The following is a 26,027-nucleotide window of genomic DNA, read 5'->3' as shown; positions in this document are numbered from 1 at the left end:
TGTCGAAGGCGAAGGGCGTGTTCAAGACATGAAATCGAGGATAAGATCAAAAAATGATGTCAACATGATGACAAACACGGAGACCGACCTCGAACCTGGAAACAACAAACAACAGACATAATCATCAACCACTCCCAACCACGGTGAACTCGGCCGTCCGGCTCTCTAAAAATAATATTCCATTGACTTGGATTTTTCCCAGGCCTATAACCAGAGAGATGATAATGTAGGAAATCCCGTTAACTTAACACAGAGCCCGAAGAGTAAAGATCTGACAACCCCCCATGCTAACCAGGGACTAGACAGAGATGCTGAAAAAAAACAACCCGAAATAAACCCACACAAAAACCAACAATTATGAACCAGGCGACGACCCTCGGCCACGCCGTGGCTAAATATCCCACATCACCAAACACCACAATCCTGTAACACCACCGCACCAACCGCCTAACGTCCCCCCTTCGCCTTACCCTTACCCTTTACCTTCCCCTCCGTCCCCGCCGGCCCCGTCCCGGCGATGTCCTTGGTCGGATACCGGCTGCCCCCATCGTTGCCGAACAACTCCTGGTCGCCCTTCCCACCCATCTCCATAAACTCGCCCGGGTCGCGATTGTCGTCCGGCCGCATCTCCCTCTTAGGCGTCGGCGGCGCCCCCATCGCACCCTTGGTGTTCTTCGCGTAGACCTTGACGTCGGGCTTGCCCGCGCCGGTAGGGACGCGTTCCGCCACCCTGTACGTATTGATGGAACTGATTAGCGTACGTTCCCTAAACGGGGCGCGGCGGCTCATTTCCAGCCCGGCGAGGCCCGAGACAAGACCGTTAGTGCTGTCGTTGACACCGGGCGGCTTCTGGGTGAGCCAAGGATGCGCGAGGCACTGGTCGACGGTGAAGCGCTTTTCGGGGTCCACGACCAGCATGCTGTCAATGAGGTCGACTAAGGCCTGGGTTAGCAAAATCTCAACTCAACAGCGCGAGAGGGTTAATGCGGTCAAGGACGTACGAGCCGGGTCGCCGACAGGGTCCCAGTATGGCGAGGGGTAGTCAAAGAGACCTCTCCGAATCTGGTCCGATAGGTCGTAGGGGAAATCGGCCCTCCTAAGCTCGTCGGAAAATGGGGGGAAGCCGCAGAGGCAAATGTAGAGCACCACGCCGAGAGACCAGATGTCGACTGCCTTGGTGTACCTGCGGGACTTGTTGTTAACAAGGATTTCGGGCGCCACATAGCTGGGCGTGCCGCAGAGCGTCGTGGTGAAAGAGGCCTCGCCGACAATCTTGGCAAGACCGAAATCGCCAATCTTGACGGTCAAGTCGTTGTCCATCAAGAGGATGTTCTCGGGTTTGATATCGCGGTGAACCATATTGCGGTCATGCTGCGTGTCGTGTCAGTGATGCATCTCGCGCGGGATACTGTGGTAAGCGGGAAAAATGCTCACCAGATATTTGATTCCCTCGAACAGCTGGAGGAACACCTTGCGGCATTCGGCCTCGCTCAGCTGCTTATGCTCCGTAATGTACTGGAACAGTTCCCCTTCGGGTGCCAATTCCAACACCACATAGACGGCCTCGGGCTCGTTGAAGGTCTCCTTGAGGCACAGGATGTTGGGGTGGCTGATGCCCATGAGCATCGCGACTTCCTGGTGCAGACCATCGTACTTGGCTTTCTCGTCCACGTCTGGCTTCTTGGTAAATCTCTTGACGGCATAGCAGTCACCCGTGGACTTCTCGTTGCACAGGAACACCTGGGCAAAGTGGCCGCTTCCTAGCTCCTGCTTCATTGCGTACTGCTGAGCAAAGGGTTTCCCGTGTCGACATCTGGGATAGCGAAATATGAAGCCCGCGCTGGCGCTGGTGACCCAAATCTCGTCACCCTCTCGCAGTTCCCGCCGGTCGTTTCGTTGCATAGTAGCGCCATTGACCTTGGTGCCGTTGCTCGAAATATCCTCCAACACGGCCACCGTGTCGTTGCGCTTATTCTCGGCGAAGATCAAGAGGTGCCGGTTCGAAACTTGCCTGTCGTTGACCCTGATATCTGCGAGGCTTTAGTATTTTCCTCTCCATAGCTAGGCAAAAGCCTAAATTTCGTCAGAGCTTACCGCATTCCGGGTGCCGCCCAAGAACATATCCCCCAGAGGCTGGTGAGCCACTCTTTTGCTCTTGTTCTTTTGCTGACCCTTTTTGGCCCCTTTTGCTACCATTCCTCGTGACCGCGGCAGCGGGAGACTCAGCCGTTGCTGAGGGTGGCGGGCACACCCCCTTTTTCTTGAACACCACAGGCGCTCGTACGAAGCGAGTGTCAAGCGGTAAGAGATAGCCCCAGACACCTTCCTTGATCTCATCAACCCCCTCGACGAGTGGGGCATTGGGGTCAAAGTCCTGTTGGCTGAATGCTTGGGTGTCCTGCGGAGGGGAGCTGAAACCGAGTCCTTGCGAAAAGGTCTCCTCGGCGGTGTGGTCTTGGGGAGGCGTGGCCGTGGTTTCCTTGTCAAACTCGGCGGTGCTCTCGTTCGTAAGGTGCGTCACCGGCGAGGGGAGGTGGTGGCGGTTCTGCACCGGGGTTTTGAGACCGTCATGATCGGCGGCGGTGTCAGCGCGCTGCGACAGGCGCTCGGAGCGGCGCGGCTTCTTGAAAGATTCTTGCCCGTCGACCGGCGAACCCTGCAACCAGAAGATTAATCGGCGGAGTGTTCCAGGCGGGCGCGACGCCATCGAGTACAGGGTGCTCGCAAATAGAATAGCGAGTAGGCACCTACCGATACGCGGCTTCGCTTCAGGTGGCTGCCTTCAGCCCGTGGAGCCATGGTTGCAGAAGCCGAGATGACAGCGACTCGTCGCCAAATGGTTTCCTTATGTAGCAAGTCGATGCGGCGCAATGTGCAATTCCCCCCCCAGACAAGTGTGGGCAGCGGGGTGGCAAATGGAAGGGTTGCGGGTGTGGATGTGGGTGTGGGAGCCTGTTTGAGTGCCTGGAAAATGCGCGAGGCCTCGTGGAAGGCTCAGCAGAAGCAACCACGGGTGCTCATCATTCGAGCTTGGAAATGGAGTCGACCGGGGCAGCCGCGACGGGTCTCGGAGGCCCTGCCTGGTTGGACCACTCACACCTGGGGTTCACGGGCCGCCCCTGCTTGCCGGGGTGACTGGACGGACCTGAGAATGATCCGCTGCACTGCTTGACTGCATCCAAGCTCTAGAGGTCTTGGCGATGCAGGTTGTTGACTCCCGGCGCGGTAGGGCTGGCAATTGGAATGTGCCAATGTGGTCGTGACTGGATCGCGGGGGTCAAGTGGTCACCCACCGAGTCCTTACCGTGACTCGATCGATCGCATGGCGGAGAAATACTGTCTACACCCATTCCTGGGATATTCGAGGCACACAGACAAATAATCACCACAGATTTAGGAGCGATGCAAAACATTCCAGGTTAACTGCACTCCATTTCAGCCCCACAACTATTCGGTGTCTTTAGCTGATTGTGTGGTGGCCATTCTCATCTTACAATCTAGAAGTTTTGAGTTGGATAAGTCGTGGCCCAGGGCAGATTGGCGCTTGCAGCGCCCACCTTGAAAAACAGCCCAGTCACCACTGCCACCCCTCCGCCACAGCCCCAGTGTAATGGATGCTCTGAAGGAAGATGGGGCCGGGACTCTTCCATCAAACACGCAATTTCTAAATCGCATTCCTACCTATGTCAGGTAGATATGTAGGTAGTCTTGAACCGATGGGGTCAAATGGGCATGGGGGAAAAGCTCCCATGGGCTCAGCCAGGTAAAGGTACTCTCCGGTCTGTTGGGTGGAGATGAAATACAGCTGTCCTTTCAAAACAGTTACTGTTTGTTTCTAGATGTGTGAATTGAGGCACAGAGTTCCCCAATCCTTGAAAACAAAACAAAGATGATTGAGAGTTGTCGTTGTGGTCAGTGGGTGGCCGTACAACGGTTCTCGACTCTTGACGATCCCACCACCAGCAGCCCACCTTGCCCCACCATCACCATCTGAAATCCATCACCAAGTTGATCGCTTAAATTACCGCTTTTCGACTAGCGCATCTTACACGTGATTATCGCCGCACAGAACATCCAGGCAAAGGGAAAAAATGGCGACGAATGCGGGGCAGGGAAATTCTGCCAGTCGAGAGGCAGAGGAGGCCAGAGCAGCAAAGGGAAAGAAACCCAAGCCTCCGGTTCGACACCAGCTCCCACCGGGCCCTCGTACCCCCTACGATTTTTACGACGCCAGGACCCCTCCGGCAATCCCTAAACAGTCCGACAACAATCGAGAGTCGCCCATTTCCGACTGGGAGCCTGCACCTAAACTCGAGCCTGTCAAGTGTCGAACACTCACACCGCACAGCTACAGTCTGTTGCTCGATAGTTTCTATAGCAGCCACGCCACGGACGTTGTCAGAGGCGCGGCCGAATACCTTGAATTTTACGGCAGACAAAGACCCCGAATGACTGGGTTTGTCGTCAGCAACATGGCGGCCCCTCAGTTAATTTTCGTCGATGGCACCTTCGCCGAGCTGGCCCAGGAGATGGCCGAGTACGTCCAAATCGGCGAGCAGGTGAAGCCGTATCTCGCCAACGAGCAGAACGAAGAGGCACTACAGGCGATCATCGAGGCCTCGCATGTTCTCAATTCGATCCCCGAAAAAGAATTTACCGGCGCTTATAACCTCCTCATTCATTTGGTCCTGCAGTCCAAGGATCCCCTCAAATATTTGCCTCCCCTGTGCGGCAACCTCCAGAAGCCCATCACATCGTCCCCGGCCCACGGTTTTACTCTCGCCGCCAATGCCTTGAGCACGGTATTCAACCTTCTCGAGCCGGACAACCCGACTCGGTTCAATGTGCTGCTGCAGATCACACGCTTCATTCGGCAGCACGGCCAATACGACCTGCTCAAGCCGCGGCTAGAGAATTTGGAAGGCTGGTTCAACCTGTGGAACACGAGCGACGAGGACCAGCGGAGGCTGTATGTTGAGGTGTCGGATACGGCGGCCGAGGCCGGCGATGACGAGTGAGTACTGTTGGGTCTACGATGTAGAGTTATTGCTGACGACGGGCCCCGCAGGGATTCGTACCGCTACCTCATCAAGGCTATCGCTACCTTTGGCCGCGAAGACCAGGACGAGATTACCTCAGAGGAGGCCCAGAAGCTCTCCCTGAAGGCCGTCCGCTTGGCCATCTCGCACCCCGCTCGGTTCGACTTCCAAGACCTACGCATCCTTCCCAGCGTACAAGCGCTCGGGGACTCGCACCCCGTCTACTCACAGCTGCTCGACATTTTTATTGAGCAGGACCTGGAGGATTACAACGACTTTAAGGATGAGCACGAGGGTTGGGTCGAGAAGGAGAAGCTCGACAATGAGAAGCTGCAGCGCAAGATGCGGCTGCTCACCTTTGCCAGCCTGGCTGCCAGCACCCCCAACCGCGAGATCCCGTACGCCAACATCGCCAAGGCGCTGCAGATTCCCTCGGAGGAAGTGGAGATGTGGACGATCGATGTGGTCAGGGCCAAGCTTGTCGAGGGGAGGTTGTCTCAGCAACAACAGGTCTTCCTGGTGCACCGCACCACCTACCGTGTGTTTGGCGAGAAGCAGTGGCGCGAGCTTGCCACCAGGGTCGACCAGTACAAGTCCATCGTTGACCAGCTGCTCGTCTTCCTGCGTAAGGGTCAGGCCGACGTGGAGGGTCAGCGTGAGCGCGAGCAGCAGGAGCTCGAGCGGAAGCTGGCTGGCGCCGGCATGGGCGGCGGTCCCGGCGGTGATCGGCGCCGCCAGCACAAGCCGCGCACTGATGAGGATGACTGAATGACATAGGCCTGGAGGACATGGACGGGGTCATTGCACTTTTGCTTGATTTGGTACTGGAGTTGGAACCAAAATGGCAAAAGGTAGACGCGCGCAACGGATGCTCATTTTCACATGGACGATAGATATCCAAGGCACCTTTCTCCGCTGACCGGCTTGGGTCTTGCACATGGGGCTGGAGGGTATGGGGACATGGCTTGCGGACAATGTATGAATTACACGAGGCATCTGGGACACTGGTGCTTCCCTAGTACTGGGACATGGCGCTACTTGTTACTGAGGATTACAGTAGAGCTCAAAGTTCCACAAAAGGAAAAAAAAGAAGTAAAGCAAACAATCCGCTCTACTCGTAACAAACAAGAAATGGTGAAAATGGTGATTAACATCCGCGACCCTACCACTCAATGCCCGCTCCGTCTAGTCTATACCAAAACCCCCCGAACCGTCCCCAGACAATCCCGCTCAAAACTTGTCCCCCAAAACCTTCCTCAGACGCGCCTGGGTATCAGCGTAGACACCATCAGGCGTATCCGTAGCATTCACCTTGACGACGCGGTTCTCCTTCTCGTAGTGGTCCACAACCGGCATGCTGGTCTCGACAAAGGTGCGGAAGCGCTTGCGGATGCTCTCGGCGTTGTCGTCGGCGCGGCCGCTCGTCTTGCCGCGCTCCAGCAGGCGCCGCTCCATCTCGGCCTCGGGGCAGTCGTAGAAGAGCACCAGCTTGGCCGGGCACACCACCTCCTCGAACTTGAGCGCCTGGTCCATCTTGCGCGGGAAGCCGTCGATCAGGAATTTTCCATTACGACCGCCGGACGCTTGGATCGCGTCGCGCATCGCGTTCTCCAGCAGCGCCACCGTCACCTCCATCGGCACGATGTCCCCGTTCTTGATGCAGTCGCGGATTAGCTGCCCGTACTGGCTTCCCGGCCGGTCTTGCTCCGCCCGCAGCAGGTCGCCTGCTGAGAGGTGCGTGAAGTGGTAGTCGCGGACTAGGCGTGCGCATTGTGTGCCCTTGCCCGCGCCGGGACCGCCGAGCACGAAGAGGACGGTTACGTCGGTGGGGGAGAAGGCGGGCGTTGAGGGGCCCTCGGTGGTGTTGCTAGTGGGAGGCATTTCTGGGGGTGAAGGGGGTTAGCGATGGTTTGGTGGGAGGAAGGATAGGTTGGGGGTGTAAGAGGAGTATAGACGCAGAAGAAAAGGGAAAAGGAGTGGGACAGCTGGGAAGACGTGGTCCTCTCTCGTGAAACGGCGTGCCACCGCCAGCTGTCCCCTATCCTTCTACCCCTTATCCAACGTGGGCTATTGAGTGGGTGGCAACTCACTGCTCTGCCTGTTAATCAGAAGCATATAACCCCCAGAACCAAGCGCAATAACGATCAAAAACGGCCAGAATTTGACCTGGTTGTTGCTGCCCTTTGGCGGGGTATTCTTCCCCTGCGAACCAGAGCTGTACGAGCGTTGGGCGAGCGGTTGTTGGCGGAGAGCGAAGGACGGGGGTTGTGATACAGTGCGGCGGGAGGAAGCCCGTGTCGTAGAAGAGATCTGTCGGCAGAAGGCGGATCGGTATTGTTGTTGCTGCTGGCGCAGGATGTTCGAAACAGGTCCGCGGGTGGTGTTGCCTATCAGCTGGCGCCAAGCTTGGCGGCTAGAAGCAGTTGCTGCCATTGTTTCGTTCCAAGGTGTTGCACTCGATCTGCACGATGACGCGGGTTGATTGTTCCTCGGTTGGCTTTTCTAACGCGTAGGTCGACTTCTTTCCTTGGGCAGCAGTTCGACTGTTCGTCCAACTGAGAAGGTAACAAGAGGTGTTTACTTGTAGTATGGCGTTGTTAGTGCAGGGGGATTGAAAGCGGAAATTTTAAGAAATTGTTAGTGTCGCATCATGTCATCTCATCTCAGGGCGACAGGGGGCCAGGTTCCTACTTGGCGAGATCGCAGCGATTAATTCAGGGGCCCGAAGCGCGCTCTGAGTCGCTCACATCGTCAGTCGCTTCGAGCGTGTTTATCCAACGGGACCCTCCTCCCCCCTGATCAGCGCTGGCAATGTCGTTAATGCACTGTCCCTGTACCTTCTACGAATAGACGCCCAAGCCTCCTCCAGAGGAAACTGATGAGTTGTCCATTCAGTGGGCCGTTAGCTTAAGCTTCAAGAAACAGTTGCCAAGGCGTGTGTGCACCTGAACAAAAGCTTCTTTCCGTCATCGCAACCAGCATTTCGTACAGGTAGAAGGACCATAATCACAACTCAAGAAGCGAACTAAAGTTGACGACCAAAGGCATTGCCATTTGAATATCTCAGTGTCTGTCTAGACTTCATCCACCCATCATCATCATCCGCATCCCACCGCTAGGGTTACTTATACACAACACACACATTCCCCGCCCATCCATTACAGCCGTAAATCGCCCAACCCACACTCGAAGAGTCCCAGCCCGCTTTGTTTGGTATTCGCCCGCAACGCCACTGATGTCCAACAATCTCAAGAACAAACAAAAAAAAGATAAAAGGTAAAAAAGAAGAGAAGAAGGGAGGTCAAACCCAGACTGTCGGGTCCCTCCCAACAACAAGAAGTAGAAAACAAACACCTCAACAAATGAGCGTATATACGCCACCTCCACCCCACAACCAAGCAACCCCACTCAAGCATACCGCCCAGCGCCGCCCGGACCCGGCGGCAGGTTGAAAGTCGTCTGCAGAGGCGGCGGGCTCTTGACAGCCTGACCGGCGTAGGCGCCGGGGATGGGCACAGCCTCGTACTGCTGCTCGCCCTCGGCGGTGGGGGCGTGGTCGTGCACGGTGACGGTGACGGCCGGCAGCGCGGGCGTCGTCGGGGTCACCGGCGACAGGTCCGCGGCGGTCGGCGGCTTGTACCCGGCCTTGGGGGTGGTCGGGGTGGCTTTGTTGGCTTTGAGGGGCGGGGCTTGCAGCTTGAAGCCCGCTTGGCTGGGGGAGAAGGACGAGGGCGGGATGACGAGGCCCTTGCCGCCGGGGGTGAAGGGCGAGCCTTCCTCGATGTCGCCGAGGGATTTGTAGGCGGAGGGGGGGAAGCGCGGGGACATGGCGTATTGGGAGAAGGCGGGGGATTTGGGGCCGAAGCCGGGGGTGTTGGGGGCGGATTGGGTGCGGAGTTGCGCGAGGTAGAGGTCGGAGCGGGCCTTGTCGCGGACGTCCATGGACTTGCGCAGCTTGCGCTTGGACCAGTAGCGGTAGAAGACGATGCTGTAGAGCGCGATGCTGATGATCTCGACGACCAGCTCGATGATGATGCAGATCAGGCTCCAGTCCTGCAGGCGGCACACGAGCGCGTAGTCGACCTTCTCGCCGAAGAGGTTCGAGCGCCGGTTGTCCACGCATGCCCAGCCCCACATGTCCTTGTTCTCGCTGCTGTTCCGCGAGACCTGGAGCACGCCGGCCGCCACGGCCCACATGGCCATGCTGAAGATGAACCAGCCGACCGCGAACAGGGTGTAGTAGACGCCGACCTTCTCGGCCCTGCGGTGGCCGCCGCGGCAGTAGCCGATGAAGATGACGATGCAGATGAGTAGCGAGACGCAGGAACAGGCGAGGACCACCTTTTGCGGCCACGCGTTGGCGTCGGTGTTTTCAGCCCATGCTGGCATCCCGCTCATCGCGGGGAGGGCCTTGGTGGCGTGGAAGATGGAGAACGAGGCCGAGATCATGGCCAGGATGATGAGACTGCAGCTGAAGCTGACACCGCGCAGGGCGAACTTGGCCATCCGTACCCGTGTCTTGATTTTCTGTGGCGTTGTTAGTCTCGGGGGCTACTTTTGTCACGGTGCATGTGGCCGGCTTACCAGATCCTGTGCCTGCTGCTTGTCGGTCGCCTTCTCCCTCGATTCCAAGACCTGCTCTTCCCTAAATGTCGGGCTCAACGGGTTCTGCAAGGCACGCCCCGGTGTCCCGGGTACCTTCATTGCGCTCTTCAAAGGCGACCTCGGCGTCATGGGCACGGCCGACGAGTCCCTGTTCCCAGCCCCAATATAACCGAACCCGACATCTCCTGGTTGTGCGTGGGCGACTTGTGGCTGCTTCTCGGAGAAGGGGAGCTTCCGGGGCTCTACGGGCGAGTTGACTGCGGTTGCTTCGGCAAACCGTGGTGTCCTTGGGGGTTTTGCTAGTGATGATGATGTGGATGTGGAATCTGTGGTGGAAACTGAGCTGGCCGACATGGTGCGGGCTGGTGTGAGGTTGAGGGCCATAGGCCGCTTCTTCTCGTCGAGACCCATGGTCGGCGGAAAACGGCGTCCAGGACGCTACTGGTCGTTTCTTTGTTGTCTTTTTTTCTCTTTGCACGTGGAAGATAGAAGAATAAATAAAGGAAGGAAGAGACCAGTCTTCACTTCTCCAGATACCAGCGTTGCGCGGCAGGACGGTCACAAAGGACGGAGTGCTGAAACCGGTGGCAAGCTTTGGGGGTAGAAGGGAACCAAGAGGAAGGGTTGGTTGATATGAGTCCAGCTGCTAAAAGAAGAGGGATCCCGAAGCAGAGGCGCCCTCTGGGGCCCGTGATGGTTTTGAATTGGCGCTGGACACACCAGGTCCGGCTTGAGCGGGATCCGCTACTGCATGGCAGCGTGAGCGGGTGGTTCGATGGGTGCACTCGAAGCCGCTGGGAACACTTACACGGAGCAGGGGGGGAAGGGTGGCACTGGGGGTGTTGGGCACGCTGATAGGGCAGAGGGTCGAGGTGCCAATCAAGCTCGGCGACTCGCGAAGGGAACTTAGACGCCCAGCGGAGTGACGGAACGACGCTGGACGGCTGCTAGTCGAAGCTCGGCGGCCCAGAAAGTGGCCACGGCCTGCAGATGCCGGTTACAGGAGCAAGGGGCCACGCAAGAAAATGACTCGGTCTGTTGCTGTTTCTGTCTCGGCGAGCGGGTTTCGTCGTGTCTTGTCTAGCACAGCTTCACAATGGGGAGGTGTGTGAGAAATGAGAGGGATAAAGGAAAGCCGAAGATCCTCGAAACGACGAGGGCTTCTGGCGCAGAAAACCCATGGGAGGCATGGGGGTATGTATCCCGCAGCCGAAGGAGGGGCTGGATCAACAAGAATAGCAAGCCTGGTTCAACGGGCCAGACTGGGAGGGTTACGGTGTGCCAAAGGTCTTGCAGACGGCGGGAGACAGGGGACACAATGATCTGGATTGCCCCCAACGGTGACCTATCTTGCCTGTCTCGGAACGCCTTGCGCCCTTTCCCGTCTCTGGGTCATGACTCTTGTTTTCAAGCAGGCCATGATCTCCAATGACTCTGCCTTGAAATGCCCTAGGAAGTAACCCATGTGCATTTTCTGAACGGCCGCCATGATGGAAGCGAGGCAGACGAACAAGACGAAAACGGGAAGATCGTGTGCAGCTCGCCCTCCCTCTCCTCTCGCCCTTGGCGCCCATGTCGTCGCAACCCAGACTCGCATCAGCAGCTGTGCAGGTCCATTGGATGGGGGCCGGGCGCTGCGGGCTGGAAGTCAGGGCCAGTTCCGCCGAATTGGACAGTCAGTTTGGCCGCCGAGACCACGGCAAGCACCCGCCAAGGCGATTGAGGGCGTGAAGGCGGGGCAATTGCAGCTGTGGTTGGGCGGCAAGAGGAAGCAACCGTCGAACCCTGTCACCCATCTCCCATCAGTGCGGCCAATCATAGGCGTCACATTGAGTGGATTCCGGATTGCTTGAAAACAGATGGCCAATCATATTGCTGATCGCCGTGATGGACCTGCCGGCCATGCAGGTGGGCGGTAAACCGCGCCCCACAGCGGCCGACCTCGTCGCTGCCGAGCATGTTTCCCCAGCACACCTAACCTAGCCTTTCCGCAAGCGACTGGACCTGACAGGAGAGGAAACCAAGCTCAGCCGGCGTTACACACACAGTCCACCAAGCCCTCGCCTGGTTTGCGCAGTTTTCTCGTTTCTGTTTTCTTCAGCCCCTCACACGATAACCTCATAAGTCTTCCTCTCCCAGGCCGACCATAACTATCACCTTCATCCTCGATACCCCTATGATTCCGAACGGAGTGTCCTTTCGGATGACCTCACACGTAAACTACCACCACACCTATCTAATAACACAAATATCTGGAATTAGTTGCTTCCTGCAGTCAGCAGTCGTCAGCAACGCACATCAATATGGATGAACAGATCTTGATTGAGTCAGTCCTTACACACACAAGGTCGGTGCTGTTGGGAAGAATATTGGGCAAATTTTGGAAACATGGCCGTCCCATTGCATGACCACTGCACACCGTACCATACTTTTGCCCACCCACCTTCTATATTTTTAGCCCTCTTTTCGATATTGCCCACATCATCAGCGGGCGAGCGGCGAAAATGGGCAATAGCCCCTCCTTCCGTCACCTCGAGGGTCTCCAAGCTGCCGGAACGGGTTGCGTCGTATCACCAGGAACAATGAACGCTAGGGGCGGCTCTCCCGGACCATTTCCCACGGCTCGGCACTCTGCACGTGTCTGCCCATCCTTCCCTCCCACGCTGCAAACGAGGTTGGGGGACGGATTTTCATCTCAAATATACAACCTCCAACAGCGTTACCAAGAAGCAAGCGAGCAGGCAGTGGGATGGCGTTGATCTGTGCGGCGGCTGGCTAGTGGTACCACATTCCGTCTGCTATGGAACAGGGACCACGCAATAGCACATTGTAGATGGAATTTGTCATGATCAACCCGTGGCCTGCCGTCGACATCGAGATCAGACCGCTTGTCGAGTCCCGAGAGGCTTCGGATAGATTGCGATGCCTGTGCCCCGGGATCGTGAGAGGCCCGTGTTGTGCAGATCGAAAGTCTCGGAGAAATACCGGTGGCGACCGGGAGTGATGCCACGGAGCTGAGCTGTTTGCTCGGATCTAAGACTGCGCCTACTCTAGTGTATCCATTCCAGCTATTGACAGCCCAGCATCAAGCTGAACAGCACAGCCTTAATCTGTCTGGGGTTGAAAGCCGTCATTCCATGGAAGTGGCTTATAACCATCCCAACCCAAACCGAGGAGCTTTTGATCCCTTTATTTCGGGAATCCGGTTCGTGATACTAAGGATCTGAATGACAACGGCCTGAAATTCACAGATGCTTGATCAGAATTGGCATTCTGCATCGGTGTTTGCAAGTAGTGAGTGGTAAAACGGGGGTCATCGAAGGATGCACAGGCGGGCGTCGTTTGAGCTTCACACAAGCCCAGGCATTATTGGATCAAGCGTAAAGTATAGAGACAATGTTTCTGTGGTGTTGCTTGAATCTGTGTTTTAAAAGCTCAAGTTGGACCTCAAAACTTGCGGCCTCAACTCTTCTAAGAACGCCAATCAACTCCGCCATGTCATTGAGTTTATAGAACACCTTCTTGGAGAGATCGTCGACTGTTTTTGAAGCCACCAGGAGACGTTTGACCCCAGACAGTGGTCATTGCCGAGAGAATGGAGCGCATTGATATGGTAGTTTTCATGGAGCTAAACTTTGCCATGGTGGTGTAGCACTTTGCTAGGATCCCAGAATTGACGCCCCCGATTCATCTGAACATCGATGAGTATTGCAAAGCAACAGTAGGTAACAATGATACGGGGTCGCTTGCACTTGTAAATCATCGAAAATTTGCAAACCGTACCAGCTCGAATAATCTCAGCACCGCCCGGTAAAAGGGACGGCAAGTTGATGTACTTAACTTCAATCCTTTCACAAAGAACAATAAGCCTCTCTTCAACCCCTCGTGCCTTTATCGTCCTTATCGGCCAGCGTGGGGCAAAAACGACTAGCCGTATAAGGGTTAGCGTCTCTCCAGCACCTCGCCCAGCCAGGATTGAGCGTCAGGCCTACCCAAGTATGACTGCACACGAAAATCGTGAGAAATATCAACTGTCAGTCAATCTCCCAGCGGTCTCCTCCAAGACAACCTAATCTCCACCATCACCGATCCAGCGACTTCGTTCATTCCGCCATTGGGTATTTGAGTTAATCACCGCTCGCCCCGGCAAACCGACCCGAGACAGCAAATAAATATTTAGAGAGGGGCTCAAAAAAAATCATTACCCCGCGGAAAGAGTCATCACCATGGCGGCCAACGGAGACAAGTTCGGCAACGACATCGAGTCGGAGTCCGACTCCGGCAACGAGTCCCAGATCGAGGCCCACGACTCCGATAACGAAATCTCGGAGAGGCCCATCAAGTCCGCTCTGAAGAAGACAGCCGACGTCGTCCCCGCCGTCCAGCGACCGCCACTGCCGCCCCAGACCGACCCTAAAGATCTCGACGTCAAGGCTTTGAACCCTTTGACACCCGAAATTATCGCACGCCAAGCAACCATCAACATTGGCACCATTGGCCACGTCGCTCACGGAAAGTCAACTGTAGTGAAGGCCATCTCTGGTGTGCAGACGGTTCGTTTCAAGAACGAGCTTATTCGTAACATCACCATCAAGCTTGGTTACGCCAACGCCAAGATCTACCAGTGCGACAACCTAGAGTGCCCGCGGCCAACATGCTACCGGAGCTACAAGAGCGAGAAGGAGGTCGACCCTCCTTGCGAGCGGGAGGGCTGCGCGGGGACATACAGGCTACTACGTCACGTCTCGTAAGGCCCCTATTTTCCATGCTGCGGCGGCGCGGCAACATATTCGAGATATTCATCTGAGCTATACTGACGGGAATAGATTTGTCGACTGCCCCGGGCACGATATTCTGATGAGCACTATGTTGTCAGGCGCTGCCGTCATGGACGCTGCCCTGCTGCTCATTGCCGGCAACGAATCCTGCCCGCAACCACAGACGTCCGAGCATTTGGCGGCTATTGAAATTATGAAGCTCGACAAGATCATCATTCTCCAAAACAAGGTTGATCTCATGCGGGAAGAGGCTGCCAAGCAACACTACGACTCGATCTTGAAGTTCATCAGGGGTACTGTCGCTGGCAAATCGCCTATCATCCCTATTTCCGCCCAGCTCAAGTTCAACATCGACGCCATCAACGACGCTATCGTCAACACCATCCCTATCCCCCCTAGGGATTTCTCGATGGACCCGCACATGATTGTTATTCGGTCTTTCGACGTCAACAAGCCGGGTGCCGAGATTGACGAGCTCAAGGGTGGTGTCGCTGGTGGCAGTATCTTGCACGGTCTGCTGAAGCTCGGCGACGAGATTGAGATCCGGCCCGGTATCGTGTCGCGTGACGACAAGGGCAACCTCAAGTGCACGCCCATCTTCAGCCGAATCGTATCACTCAACTCGGAAGCCAACGACCTCAAGTATGCCGTCCCCGGCGGCCTTATTGGTGTCGGTACCCGCATCGACCCTACCCTCTGCCGTGCCGATCGTCTGGTTGGTTTCGTGCTGGGCCTCAAGGGCCGCTTGCCCGAGATCTACAGCGAGATCGAGGTCAACTTCTACCTGCTTCGCCGCTTGCTCGGTGTCCGTACCGCCGACGGTAAGCAGGCCAAGGTTGACAAGCTCGCCAAGAATGAGGTCATCATGGTGAACATCGGTTCTACTTCGACCGGTGCCAAGGTTGTGGCCATCAAGAAGGATGCGGCCAAGCTCCTGCTCACAAGCCCGGCATGCACAAATATCGGCGAGAAGGTCGCCCTCAGTCGGCGTATTGAAAAGCACTGGCGTCTCATCGGTTGGGCTACTATCGCAGCGTAAGTTATCTCCACTGACGTGTCGAGAATCTGATCACTAATGATTATTGCAGCGGTGTCACGCTCGAGCCTAGCACCTCCTCCTAAGTGCATTTATTTTCTACGACTGCAACGAGAGGACATGAGCTACGACTGGCCGATAGGACTTGGGGTCGTGGATCTGTCTGGTCTGGGTTTTGTGCGAGTGGACAACTGGTTGGGACTGCATGATTTGGCGAATAAATACCAAGGATGTGGTGGACATGAACACGCTCTATGCCTCTTCATTTCACGCAGGGATGGATGGGTAGACGAAAATTCAGCGGAAATTGGTTGTTAGAAAGTGTTAACCAGCATATCGTTGCCTGGGATTTTTTTCGGTCATATCCAGATGATGCTGCTGACCTCTCCTGGTTAATGTAGCCCAGGCCAACCTCTTTTTCTCTATCCATTGCATCCTCTATTAACTCGTTGTGGTATACCACCCTCCTACTTCCTCATTTTCTTCGCATGCTTGACCAGATTCTCAATAACCCCCTCAAACGCCTCCCGATCCCCAATCTTCTCATCCGTCCTTTTCTGCCAGTATGTCAACACCCCATGCGCCGTCCCTTGCATTGCCTCCAACCTCCCAATATGCGCCCGCAACTCCCCATCCGTCATCCCCCCCAGCGCCGCATCCGTCAACATGCACACCTGCCGCGCAGAAACCAAATCAAAGCCCCGCTCCGGACTCGCCCTCCCCCCCCCACCACCACCCCCATCCGCCTTCTTCAACCTCCTCGACGACGCCGCCCCCCCCTCCCCACCACCCGCCTGCGAACTCACCCCCGAGTCCTTCCTCCCATCCCCACCAGCACCACCACCCGGCACCACCCCCCTCGCCACCGCCGCCTTAGCGGCGCGCGAATCACTCGACGCGCGGCTCTTGAGCGAGCCCGACGAGCTCGTGCGGTGCAGCGACGGCAGCACGAGCTTCTTCTGCTTGGAGGACGCCGGCAGGATCTCGTCCAGGTCGACGGGCACGCCCAGCGAGACGAGGAAGAGCCGGCGGATGCGCGAGCGGATCCAGTCCGGGGGTTGGAGGGGTGGGGGCGCGACGAGTTGGGACCAGAGGGAGGCGGAGCGGGGGGTGAGGAAGATGGGGTTTTCTTTGGCGGAGGGGGTGGGCAGTGGGGGAGGGGGGGAGGGAGCTGGGGGGAAGAGGGCGGTTAGGTAGGGCTCGGTGAGGGTGGTTATTTCGGAGGGGGTGAGGTCGTCGAAGGTGGGGATTGGCTGTGGAAGAGGCGGGGCGGTTAGTGATGGGTTGGTTGGTGGTGGTGAAAGGGGGGTTGTGGGGAGGGGCGGCTTACGAAAGAAAGGGATGGAGCGGATGGGGCGGATGGAGGTGGTTGTGGTGGTGGTTGTTGTGCGGGGGTTTGGAAGCCGTTGTCGAAGTCGTCGAAATCGCCGTCTTCGCCGCCCTCTTCGAAATCGTCAAAGTCATCCCCGAAATCGTCATCCTCTTCATCCCCGTCTACAGCGCTTTCAGCGCCTGGCAGGCCGGGGCTTAATGGGGACCGTTTTAAAGCAAGCGAGGATTTCCTCCTCGTGCGTGCCGATGTGTTAGGGGTATTCAGAGACGATGCTATTGGAGTATCTACGCAATCGAGAACATGTCAATACGAGCTATGGAGAAATGAGAAGAAATCAAGGGGAGGCCGCTCGGCACAAAAGCAGGCTACGCATCCGTACCATTTGCTGCTCCGCCATCTTCCACCTTTCCGTCGGCCTTGACCACCAGGTCTGGGTGCGCATCCGACTTGCGCCTTTGCCTGTTCTCCGCATGTGTCACCGAGCCCTCGACATCCGGCGTCTCCTCTACCACCGTTTTTGGGATGGGGTGCCCACCGGGTGTAGGTGACGGCGATGTGTGCTCGGGCTCGGGTTCTTGGGGGTTCTTGGGGTCGGGAATGATGGCTATCTCATCCGGCTCCGCATCACCTTCCCTCAAGCGATAGGCTTGCGTACCTGGGACTTCCCCATACGCCGGCTTATCGTCGACCTTTTCGACTCTGGTCTTCGGGATGGGCGACGCTCGGGAGGGGGACATGGGCCCAGACTGGGCGTCCGAGTAGTGCTCCTCGGAGTCAGATGCCTCTGCTGAAGTGGGTGTTAGTCTAATGCGGGGCGCAGCGGAGGGAACGGAGGGAGGAATACCTAGTTCACGAGCACCTGGGTCGACTGTGCCCTGACGCTCCGGAGGCGAAAGACTGTTGCGACGTGAAGACATTGCGACTTGTCAAAGAACGGGCAACGCTCTATCGGGTTGGAGACCACTGGATGCTGGACCAGCAAGTCCGGGTCCGCTAAAGAGGGGGTTTTGGCACAACAAAGTGGACAAAACTGCCTTCCTGTCGTGCGCAGGGAATGCAAAGTGGTTTTTTCTTTGGTGTCGCACGTCCCTGGCTTGGGTGTTCAAATACTCAAAATGCAAATCGGGTATGCATCAGCATGGGACCTGTTCAACCGGAGTCTAGAACATGGTTGACAGCGCCTGGTCAGGAGGTCTGATACCCCCCAGCGGCGAGACAAAGGTGGAGCACCGCCTGCTGGGCTCGCTGGGCCAGTCGAGGGCCAGAGCTTGCAGCGGAACAAGCCACACAACCAGCTTCCCTTGGAATTGGCCCGTGCATGGCTTGGCACCTGCGAGGGTAGGGCGACGAGCAAGGCTGACCGATATTTTTCTGGGGCGCGCTTTGGCAGCTGCCAAAAGTCGGCCCCATCAGAGCATCGCCCAATTTAGAGCTTTGAAAACAAAGCGACGGTGCAAATCGACCAAACTACCGAGCACACCACTTCGCTTCGATTATTGAAGGGATTTGGTTTTGCAGATCGAGTGCCACATACTGGCGATCGACGCAATTCCTCCGAACGAGACGACCGCGACCTGCACACGAAGATCGCCCGTTTGCGCTCTCCCTGCGCTGTCCCAAACGCGCCGCCAAAAAGTAGTCGCAGCTCTCACTCTCCCACGAACCCCGTCGACGTCAAAACCATCTCATCTTTTGCGCTTGGCCACATTAGCTTGCTCCGCTGCGGAGACCCTACCTACCTTACCTGACGCAGCCGGCCGCACCTAGCCGCTAAGATGTCCTTCACATTCGGCACACCTGCGTCGAGCGCAACTTCGGGCCAGGCGACCACATCCACAGCTCCAGCTTCCGGCGGCTTGTTCGGCGGTGCAGCTGGCTCAACGTCATCGTCCTTCGGATTCCCCAAACCCGGAGCTAGCGGAACAAGCACACCCTCAACGGGAAGCGGTTTGTTTGGAGGGGCAGGAGCGACGGCCGGTCAGACAGGAGGCTTGTTTGGCAACGCGGGCGGCACAACTACGCCGTCGACAGCGGCGCCTGCCTCAGGCACGTCGTTATTTGGTCAGACCGCGGGAGCTTCGGCTGGGGGCAATCTGTTTGGCGGTGCCAAACCCCCAGGGAACATGTTTGGCAATACCTCGACCCCAGCGTCTGGGACCGCAACTCCTACGGGCACACCCAGCCTCTTCGGCAATAAGCCTGCCACAACGACTGCTGCCCCGGCAGCAGGCACTCAGGGCGCTACAACCAGCGGCCTCTTTGGGGCCGGGCCTTCTACGACTCCTTCGGGCGCTACTCCAACGACCGGGGGGTTGTTTGGCAACACCGGTGGTGCATCGATGTTTGGTTCAGCTACCCCCACCTCTGGAGCGGCCGGCACCCAGGCGACCCCAGCGAAACCGATGTTTGGAGGCCTTGGCTCGACGACACCGGCCGGTGCGCCTCCGGCCGACACCAAGCCCGCCGCGAATCTGTTCGGTGGTGGCCTTGGGGCTAAACCAGCGGCTCCCGCGGCCGGCACTGGGAACCTCTTCGGCCAAAGCACAACACCCGCTCCTGGCGCTGCACAATCGCAACCCAGCAGCACGCCGGCCGCCGGCCCGGGAGGTCTGTTCGGGGCCAAGCCTGCCCAAGCACCTGCTACGGGGGGCACGCCATCACTGTTTGGCGGCGCTCAGGCTAGCGCCGCCGCATCCGGTGCCAGCACTCCTGCGACGGCCGCGCCGCCGGGTGGTCTGTTTGGGAAGACGCCCGCTACCGCCGCGCCAGCAGCCGCCACTCCTGCTGCCACCAAGTCTCTGTTCCCGGCCGCCGCGACAACGACAGCACCTGCCGCGTCATCCGCCGGAGCGACCCCTAGCTTGTTTGGTGGCGCAACGCCTGCTACTGCGGCGCCTGCCACGTCGACACCGGCGAGTGGCGGCCTGTTTGGCTCGGCTCCCGCAACGACCGCCGCAGCGACCACCTCGGCTACCCCCGCGGTTACTAGTACCTTGCTTGCCAAGCCGGCCACTACCACTACGTCGACAGCTACTCCAGCCCCCGCTGCCGCCGGAAGTCTATTCGGTGGTGCTAAGGCCGCCGGTACCACGGCCACGCCGGCGCAGGATGCTGCTAAGGCCAGCACTGCCGCCGGGCTCTCGGCCTCGACCATGGGCCCCGCCTCCCAACTCCCCCGACTGAAGAACAAGACCATGGACGAGATCATCACGCGGTGGGCAACGGACCTGTCCAAGTACCAAAAGGAGTTCAAGGACCAGGCCTCCAAGGTGGCCGAGTGGGACCGCATGCTGGTGGAGAACGGCGAGAAGATCCAGAAGCTGTACACGAGCACCTACGAGGCGGAGCGGGCCAACGCCGAGATCGACCGGCAGCTCAGCAACGTCGAGAGCCAGCAGGACGAGCTCGGCGCGTGGCTGGACCGCTACGAGGCCGACCTGAACGAGCTGTTCGCCAAGGGCCCCGGCGCGGGCAGCGCGGCCAGCGAGCAGGCGGCCGGGCCCGACCAGGAGCGCGAGCGCACGTACAAGCTCGCCGAGAAGCTGACGGACCGCCTCGATGACATGGGCAAGGACCTCACCAAGATGATCAAGGAGATCAATGACATGTCGGGCGCCCTCAGCAAGGGCAGCAAGCCTGATGATCCGGTATGTTTCCCTCCACCACTCGCACCCATTTTGGGGGGAAGACGATAACGAGCTAACTCTTTCTGTGCGTGAACAGTTGACGCAGATTGTCCGCGTCCTCAACGGGCACCTGTCCCAGCTGCAGTGGATTGACAGCAACGCGGCGGCGCTCCAGGCCAAGGTGACGGCGGCGCAGAAGGCGAGCGGCAACATGGGCACCAACGTGTCCAGCACCGAGACGGATGCGGCCGAGAGCTTTTACCGGTCGTACCGCAGCGGTTACAAATGAGGCGGACACGATGATGGAGCAGGAGATGAGAGGGGATAATGTCAGGGTACTTGGGTCGGGATTTTACGTGTATGTCTATTTGCGGGAACAGCCGGCGGCAGAGACCAATTCGTAGAGAAAATGGGACCGTGCCAACCAGCTATGTGCACATGTAAAAATGAGGTGTGGGGAGCATGTGGTTGGAGTTGGTAGGAGTTGGTAGCAGAGTTTGCGCGTATGTACTTGTACAGGTAGGTGATGGTGGAGATTTCCCCTCGAGAACCGAAGCATGAAACAAATTCAAGATGCGGAGCGATAAGCAATGCGAACGACAACGCTCGGCCGCCACCAGGTATGATCTCGGTTTTCGTTTTTCAAAGTCCCGTCACGCCACAAAGAGAGCTCGTCATCTTCTCGTTTCCATTCTAATCCCCAGAAACAAAACAGGGTGCTGCTTTAGTTCTGCTCGCCGCCCTGCTCCTTGGTGATCTCGTCGCTGCGGGAATTTCCATGTCAGTATTCCGGGTATATCCATCCAACATCCAACCAATGCGGAACCGCGCGTACAACACGCTCAAGAGAAAGCGACGCCGCTGGTAGAGGGGGTAAATGGGGGGGAAAGGGGCAAAAACATACATGTGGTCGGAGAGCTGCTGCAGGTGGGCCTGCTGCTCGGCCAGCTTCTTCTTGAGCTCCAGGAGCTTCTGCTTCTCGCGCTGGCGGATCGCAAAGTCCTCGTTGGCGCGCTCGCGTTTCTGGAAGGCGTCGCTGCGGGTGGGGCGGGTGTGTTAGTATCTTCTTGGTTCTTTGTTCTGGTAGGGGGTGGGTGGTGATGGTGGTGGATCAGGAGGATGCGGTTCGGGAGGAGAGGGTGCAGAGGGAGGGAGGGAGAGCCGGCCCGGCTCGCGGAGGCCCAGCCTGCTTGTCCTGCTGATATGGCTGCTCTCTATCCCAGTCCCAAACCGCTCCCATCGCCTGCCAGAGTGATATCTCGGTGAATTGGAGGGGGGGAACGTACCCCGCGCCGCCGGTCTTGGGCGGAGCGCCGGTGTCGCCAGCGGCCATGACCCGGGTGGTCGTGGCGAAGGTGCGGGAGAGCAGCGCCGGGCGGGCGAGCTTGGCGATGGAGGTGCGCATCATTGTGGCGGTTGATTGGGGTATTGCGGTGTTGTGGTGTTGTGGGATGCGGTTCTGCACTTGATTCAATGGCCGGTGTTGAGCTTGCTGCCGGGTGGTCTGATCAAGCTCGCAAAAAGTGGGGAGCTTTTCGGCCAAGCGCACGTCACTGCAAGCCTTGGGCCCCGCTTTTTGCCGGCCGTGGTGGAGAGGCGAGCTCCCTGGCCAAGAAACCGCTGGTCCTTGCGGAGTACACCAAAAACTACTTCACACACAAGAGCTGTCTTGATGCAACATTTTTCGGCCAAATAAAGTCCGAATTGGATGAAATTCAGTGAAATACAATCACTGGCTATTTTTTACTCCATTTCTACAATATGGCCTATTTAACTTGTTTAATGGTTTAGTCATAGCTTGTCTAGGGGTAGTACATTCATGAAGGTGAAGGTGACTGACAGGCGGCCCCACTGAAAGTCAGTTGGCCTACTCAACTCGGGTCCTCGGCCACGAACCAGACAGGGAACAACTCCGAATTGAGCTCGTTTTGATTGCCCGACTGCCCATTTTGGGTGTGAGTATACCTGCTTTGGTCTATGGCCATCGTATCAACCCACATTTTCTCCCCTAGCCGGGTTTCTCCAGGAGTCTGAGAAACCAGCTGTCCGATCATCCAATCCATGTCATCCAATCATCGAAATTCCCTATCTCGTCTTCTATTTTCATCTCATCCTCTACCTCGCAAACAGATATGCACCACCGCGCCTTATAGTCTCTGACACATACCGTATAAGCACTTTCCTATGAACGTGAAGTGAGCAACATATCACACATGTCTGCTGAAGAATTTCTGAAAGTCGGGCTAAACGTGATTAGAAGGAACAATCACAAAGTTACTCATACCGACAACCTTAAATCGCTCCCACGGTTCATAGGTAGGCAGTTGCCGCATGTCGCTATTGTTTATCGGACCGACCTACAAAGAGTCTCTAAGCCCGGTATTGCACTCCGAGATCGAGATACGCATTATCGGCGACGTCCTGGAAAGACGGAAACGTTGGCCGAAACCAGGGAAATCAAACACGGAGCCAAGCCAAGAGGAGCGAATAGGCATGCGGGGACTCTGCACCGATAGGACGGGGGAGAAAGCACATTTATATGAAATGGCGATCGCATCATCAGCTGTGACAGCGGGTGAGCGCGCACGGCGGGCCGGGGCACGCGTTCTGCCCGCCGTAGAGCACAGCACATAACTGCCTTACGTTAGAATCGGGGAGGCTTCGGCGGTAGTACGACCATACACGCGACAGGTATAGATTGTTTGGATGAAAGCGACAAGCATACAGTACTTGGTTACCTTCTGTATCCGACGATAGGACTACAACCTATCCTCCGATCATCCATCATATCTTGCCTCTCACGCGAAGGGGGTGTAACGGAACAGTCGCAGCGATTCCGTGATCTTGACGGGATGGTTGAGTTCATAGCCCTGATATGGTAAAAATACGGCCCCAGACATGGTTTGTGCAGTAAACGCCCGAGTCGAGTTCGAAAACTGAGCACTTCCAGCAGGTGGAGAGTCGGGCCGTTAGGTTTATAAATTATAATGACGGTCTCTGCGCCGGCACCCGGCTTCTTACCACCGACACAGGCAGCTTCGGCAATCAAAACCGGCATTGTGGGACGCGGAGAACACTCCGGGACTTAAGCGGACGGGAAGCCGGCTGCATGGACCAAGAAGACTGGGAAGTCAATTACATTACCATCCCCACTCGAGTAAAGCATTGTTAGGCGCACCAACCAGGTCAAAGTATCCCATCCCAAACTCGGAACCATCCACTATTCCGTCCAGAAACGGAGAGTGTCGGAGTGAAGTCGAGAAACACAACAAACACAACACCAATACAGGGCTACGGGGTAGAAGGTAACAATATAGTCATGGGCCGTATAGATATTGAAGGTTTTATTGTTAGTTGTATAAAACCCAACGGCGTCTCCTGAATAATAAGACCCAATGCTTTAGGACTAGGTTCCAACGTTCAAGCGAAGAACCACAATTACAGCCACAAACCAGCCAGCAATTATGAAGGCCTCACTCCTTTTCCTCGCCACCGTCGCCGGCGTGAACGCGGCAGCCTTGGCCCCTCGTCAACAACAAACTCTCTGCGAGTTGTATGCCTACTGGTCCGGCAACGGCTACGAGCTGCTCAACAACCTCTGGGGCAAAGATGCGGCGACCTCGGGGTCCCAGTGCACATACCTCGACGGCGCTTCCAGCGCGGGCGTGCAGTGGCACACGACCTGGACTTGGGAAGGGGGGCCCAACAACGTGAAGAGCTACCCCTATGTCGGCCGGCAGGTCGCAAAGGGCAGGACCATCAGCTCCATCAGCAAGATGCCGACTTCGGTCAAGTGGACCTACGACAACGAGAACATTCGCGCCAATGTCGCGTACGACATCTTCACTGCTGAGGACCCCAACCATGTGAACAGCAGTGGCGACTTTGAGCTTATGATCTGGTGAGCTTCTCTCGGAGTTTAAGCAGGAAGAAGAGATGAGGTCGACTGACACAATCATCGCAGGCTGGCACGATATGGCAACGTCTACCCCATCGGATCCTCGGTTGGTACCGTCACCGTTGCTGGCAAGACCTGGGACCTGTGGACCGGATTCAACGGAGCCATGAGGGTCTACAGCTTTGTGCCACCCTCGGGGACCGTCAAGGACTTCAGTGCCGATGTCAAGGAGTTCTATACGTACCTGGAGGAAAAGTACCAGTTCCCGTCCAGCAAACAGAACGTGATCGGTGAGTTTTTTCTTCATTATGGGAACGCCCTCATGGTAATTCAAGATGGTCCGCTAATTTTGTCTTTCTCTAGTCTTCCAAATTGGCACCGAGGCCTTCACTGGAGGACCAGCAACCTTCACCGTGTCTCAATTTTCTGCCGATGTCGTCTAAGGGATTTCCTTGTTGAAGTTGTTCCTCTCGGTAAGAGCACACGTACCTCCTATTTCTTCTGGCGGGTTCCTACATTAGCCTCGGGCTGCATTCAGACGAGATCCCGTCCTCGGGCTTCACTGCATCACAAACCCCGCACTTTGGAGTACCATTGGGAGTGCGGGCAGCGGTATAAGTGGCAGCTTTGAACAATTGTCAGTGTGTACTCCAATAGCGCCCCGAAGCAAATGCAAGTGGCTGCATTCATGACCTCTTTTCTGGCGGGGACTTGACAACCTAGGTTCGTGAACAGAGATTAACACCACCGCTGCTTCCAACATCACTTCAAACCAACCCATCCTTCCATTTTTACACTCGCGGCTTCCTTGCCTAGAGCGGACCAAAGTGCTCACTAGGAGTACAACCTCTGTCTTATTCAATAAGTTTGGTACTAGGATTATCTCCGAACCACCCACCAAAATACCCATTGTCGTCTCGTTATCGACGCTATGTCTCCCCTCCGTAGACTGCCCGCCTTCCATCGCCTCACACCCCGCCCTCTCACCATCCGGCCCCTCAGCAACCCCACACCACACCACCACCCCCGAACCCTCACGACCCCCCCCCACTCAACCACCCGCCCCCGCGTAGCCATCGTCACCGGCGCCGCCCGCGGCATCGGCCGCGGCATCGCCCTCCGCCTCGCCCAAGACGGCTACCGCATCACCGCCTCCGACCTCCCCGCCCTACAACCCCAGCTCGACTCCCTCGTCAGCGAACTCACCTCCGCCAGCAACACCAACACCGACACCCAAACGCACCACCACGCCTTCCCCGCGGACGTAACCTCCCCCTCCGAGGTCGCCGCGCTCGTGCACGCCTCCGCCACCACCCTCGGCCCGCTCGACACCATGGTGGCCAACGCGGGGATCGCGCAGGTGAAGCCGCTGCTGGAGCTGACGGCGGAGGATTTCCGGCGGATGATGGAGGTGAATGTCGCCGGGGTGCATAATTGTTTTCAGGCGGCGGCGAGGGGGATGATTGCGCAGCAAAAGGAGAGCAGGGGAACGGAGAGGGAGGGGGAGGAGATACGCGGGCGGCTGATCGCGGCGGCAAGTATCGTGGCGTTTAAGCCGTTTGCGCTGTTGGGGCATTATAGCGCGAGTAAGTGGGCGGTGAGGGGGTTAAGTCAGGTGTATGCGATGGAGCTGGCGGAGCATAAGATCACGGTGAATGCGTACGCGCCGGGGATTGTGGATACCAAGATGTGGGAGCTGATTGATGAGGGGT

At 57.2% G+C, this 26,027-nt stretch overlaps 10 protein-coding genes across 10 annotated transcripts; 5 read left to right on the top strand and 5 right to left on the bottom strand.

Moving 5' to 3' along the window:
- Positions 1 to 447: 447 nt before the first annotated feature.
- F5144DRAFT_481220 (kinase-like domain-containing protein) lies at positions 448 to 2,799 on the bottom strand (the record flags this gene model as incomplete). The annotated part of the gene is made up of 5 exons (XM_066785273.1): positions 448 to 935; positions 1,002 to 1,371; positions 1,435 to 2,030; positions 2,095 to 2,656; positions 2,752 to 2,799. 5 exons carry the CDS (start codon positions 2,797 to 2,799, stop codon positions 448 to 450), a joined length of 2,064 nt encoding a protein of 687 aa, XP_066648971.1.
- A 1,292-nt stretch (positions 2,800 to 4,091) lies between these two features.
- Positions 4,092 to 5,807, top strand: F5144DRAFT_598113 (uncharacterized protein; the record flags this gene model as incomplete). Its single annotated transcript, XM_066790914.1, has 2 exons — positions 4,092 to 5,014; positions 5,069 to 5,807. 2 exons carry the CDS (start codon positions 4,092 to 4,094, stop codon positions 5,805 to 5,807), a joined length of 1,662 nt encoding a protein of 553 aa, XP_066648970.1.
- A 462-nt stretch (positions 5,808 to 6,269) lies between these two features.
- Positions 6,270 to 7,472, bottom strand: F5144DRAFT_598112 (adenylate kinase-domain-containing protein; the record flags this gene model as incomplete). Its single annotated transcript, XM_066790913.1, has 2 exons — positions 6,270 to 6,922; positions 7,130 to 7,472. 2 exons carry the CDS (start codon positions 7,470 to 7,472, stop codon positions 6,270 to 6,272), a joined length of 996 nt encoding a protein of 331 aa, XP_066648969.1.
- Positions 7,473 to 8,447: 975 nt separating this feature from the next.
- On the bottom strand, positions 8,448 to 10,055 carry F5144DRAFT_477874 (uncharacterized protein; the record flags this gene model as incomplete). Its single annotated transcript, XM_066785070.1, has 2 exons — positions 8,448 to 9,566; positions 9,624 to 10,055. The coding sequence occupies 2 exons, from the start codon at positions 10,053 to 10,055 to the stop codon at positions 8,448 to 8,450; spliced, it is 1,551 nt and encodes a 516-aa protein (XP_066648968.1).
- A 685-nt stretch (positions 10,056 to 10,740) lies between these two features.
- Positions 10,741 to 11,627, top strand: F5144DRAFT_589096 (uncharacterized protein; the record flags this gene model as incomplete). Its single annotated transcript, XM_066789999.1, has 4 exons — positions 10,741 to 10,842; positions 11,098 to 11,175; positions 11,234 to 11,467; positions 11,553 to 11,627. The coding sequence occupies 4 exons, from the start codon at positions 10,741 to 10,743 to the stop codon at positions 11,625 to 11,627; spliced, it is 489 nt and encodes a 162-aa protein (XP_066648967.1).
- A 2,243-nt stretch (positions 11,628 to 13,870) lies between these two features.
- Positions 13,871 to 15,544, top strand: F5144DRAFT_480552 (P-loop containing nucleoside triphosphate hydrolase protein; the record flags this gene model as incomplete). Its single annotated transcript, XM_066785235.1, has 3 exons — positions 13,871 to 14,391; positions 14,471 to 15,457; positions 15,511 to 15,544. 3 exons carry the CDS (start codon positions 13,871 to 13,873, stop codon positions 15,542 to 15,544), a joined length of 1,542 nt encoding a protein of 513 aa, XP_066648966.1.
- A 381-nt stretch (positions 15,545 to 15,925) lies between these two features.
- Positions 15,926 to 18,103, bottom strand: F5144DRAFT_524045 (uncharacterized protein; the record flags this gene model as incomplete). Its single annotated transcript, XM_066786782.1, has 4 exons — positions 17,636 to 18,103; positions 17,171 to 17,578; positions 16,789 to 17,075; positions 15,926 to 16,711 (listed from the first exon to the last, which is right to left on the bottom strand). Exons 1-4 carry the CDS (start codon positions 17,706 to 17,708, stop codon positions 15,926 to 15,928), a joined length of 1,554 nt encoding a protein of 517 aa, XP_066648965.1. The 5' UTR covers positions 17,709 to 18,103.
- Positions 18,104 to 18,429: 326 nt separating this feature from the next.
- On the top strand, positions 18,430 to 20,848 carry F5144DRAFT_56108 (Nsp1-like C-terminal region-domain-containing protein). Its single transcript, XM_066788236.1, has 2 exons — positions 18,430 to 20,438; positions 20,515 to 20,848. The coding sequence occupies exons 1-2, from the start codon at positions 18,567 to 18,569 to the stop codon at positions 20,704 to 20,706; spliced, it is 2,064 nt and encodes a 687-aa protein (XP_066648964.1). The 5' UTR covers positions 18,430 to 18,566; the 3' UTR covers positions 20,707 to 20,848.
- A 210-nt stretch (positions 20,849 to 21,058) lies between these two features.
- F5144DRAFT_56092 (mitochondrial ATPase inhibitor, IATP-domain-containing protein) lies at positions 21,059 to 22,288 on the bottom strand. Its single transcript, XM_066788233.1, has 3 exons — positions 21,704 to 22,288; positions 21,322 to 21,453; positions 21,059 to 21,181 (listed from the first exon to the last, which is right to left on the bottom strand). Exons 1-3 carry the CDS (start codon positions 21,823 to 21,825, stop codon positions 21,142 to 21,144), a joined length of 294 nt encoding a protein of 97 aa, XP_066648963.1. The 5' UTR covers positions 21,826 to 22,288; the 3' UTR covers positions 21,059 to 21,141.
- Positions 22,289 to 23,881: 1,593 nt separating this feature from the next.
- F5144DRAFT_589091 (concanavalin A-like lectin/glucanase domain-containing protein) lies at positions 23,882 to 26,019 on the top strand (the record flags this gene model as incomplete). Its single annotated transcript, XM_066789998.1, has 6 exons — positions 23,882 to 24,318; positions 24,382 to 24,605; positions 25,182 to 25,185; positions 25,318 to 25,853; positions 25,907 to 25,930; positions 25,961 to 26,019. 6 exons carry the CDS (start codon positions 23,882 to 23,884, stop codon positions 26,017 to 26,019), a joined length of 1,284 nt encoding a protein of 427 aa, XP_066648962.1.
- Between the last annotated feature and the right edge of the window lie 8 nt (positions 26,020 to 26,027).

This window comes from Chaetomium tenue, assembly GCF_020726465.1.
Source record: "Chaetomium tenue strain MPI-SDFR-AT-0079 chromosome Unknown F5144scaffold_1, whole genome shotgun sequence".
Lineage (NCBI taxonomy): Eukaryota > Fungi > Ascomycota > Sordariomycetes > Sordariales > Chaetomiaceae > Chaetomium > Chaetomium tenue.
The sequence above is the reverse complement of the archived record's forward strand: the minus strand, read 5'-3'. Positions and strand labels throughout refer to the sequence as shown.

What these genes read in the sequence shown, in the direction of transcription:
- F5144DRAFT_56108 (XM_066788236.1), top strand. Translation starts at nt 18,567, where the DNA reads ATGTCCTTCACATTCGGCACACCTGCGTCGAGCGCAACTTCGGGCCAG. An exon ending in GCAGCAAGCCTGATGATCCG is followed by an intron (nt 20,439 to 20,514) that starts GTATGTTTCCCT and finishes GTGCGTGAACAG; the next exon opens with TTGACGCAGATTGTCCGCGT.
- F5144DRAFT_56092 (XM_066788233.1), bottom strand. Translation starts at nt 21,825, where the DNA reads ATGATGCGCACCTCCATCGCCAAGCTCGCCCGCCCGGCGCTGCTCTCC. An exon ending in CCCAAGACCGGCGGCGCGGG is followed by an intron (nt 21,454 to 21,703) that starts GTACGTTCCCCC and finishes CCCCACCCGCAG; the next exon opens with CGACGCCTTCCAGAAACGCG. An exon ending in CAGCAGCTCTCCGACCACAT is followed by an intron (nt 21,182 to 21,321) that starts GTATGTTTTTGC and finishes AAATTCCCGCAG; the next exon opens with CGACGAGATCACCAAGGAGC.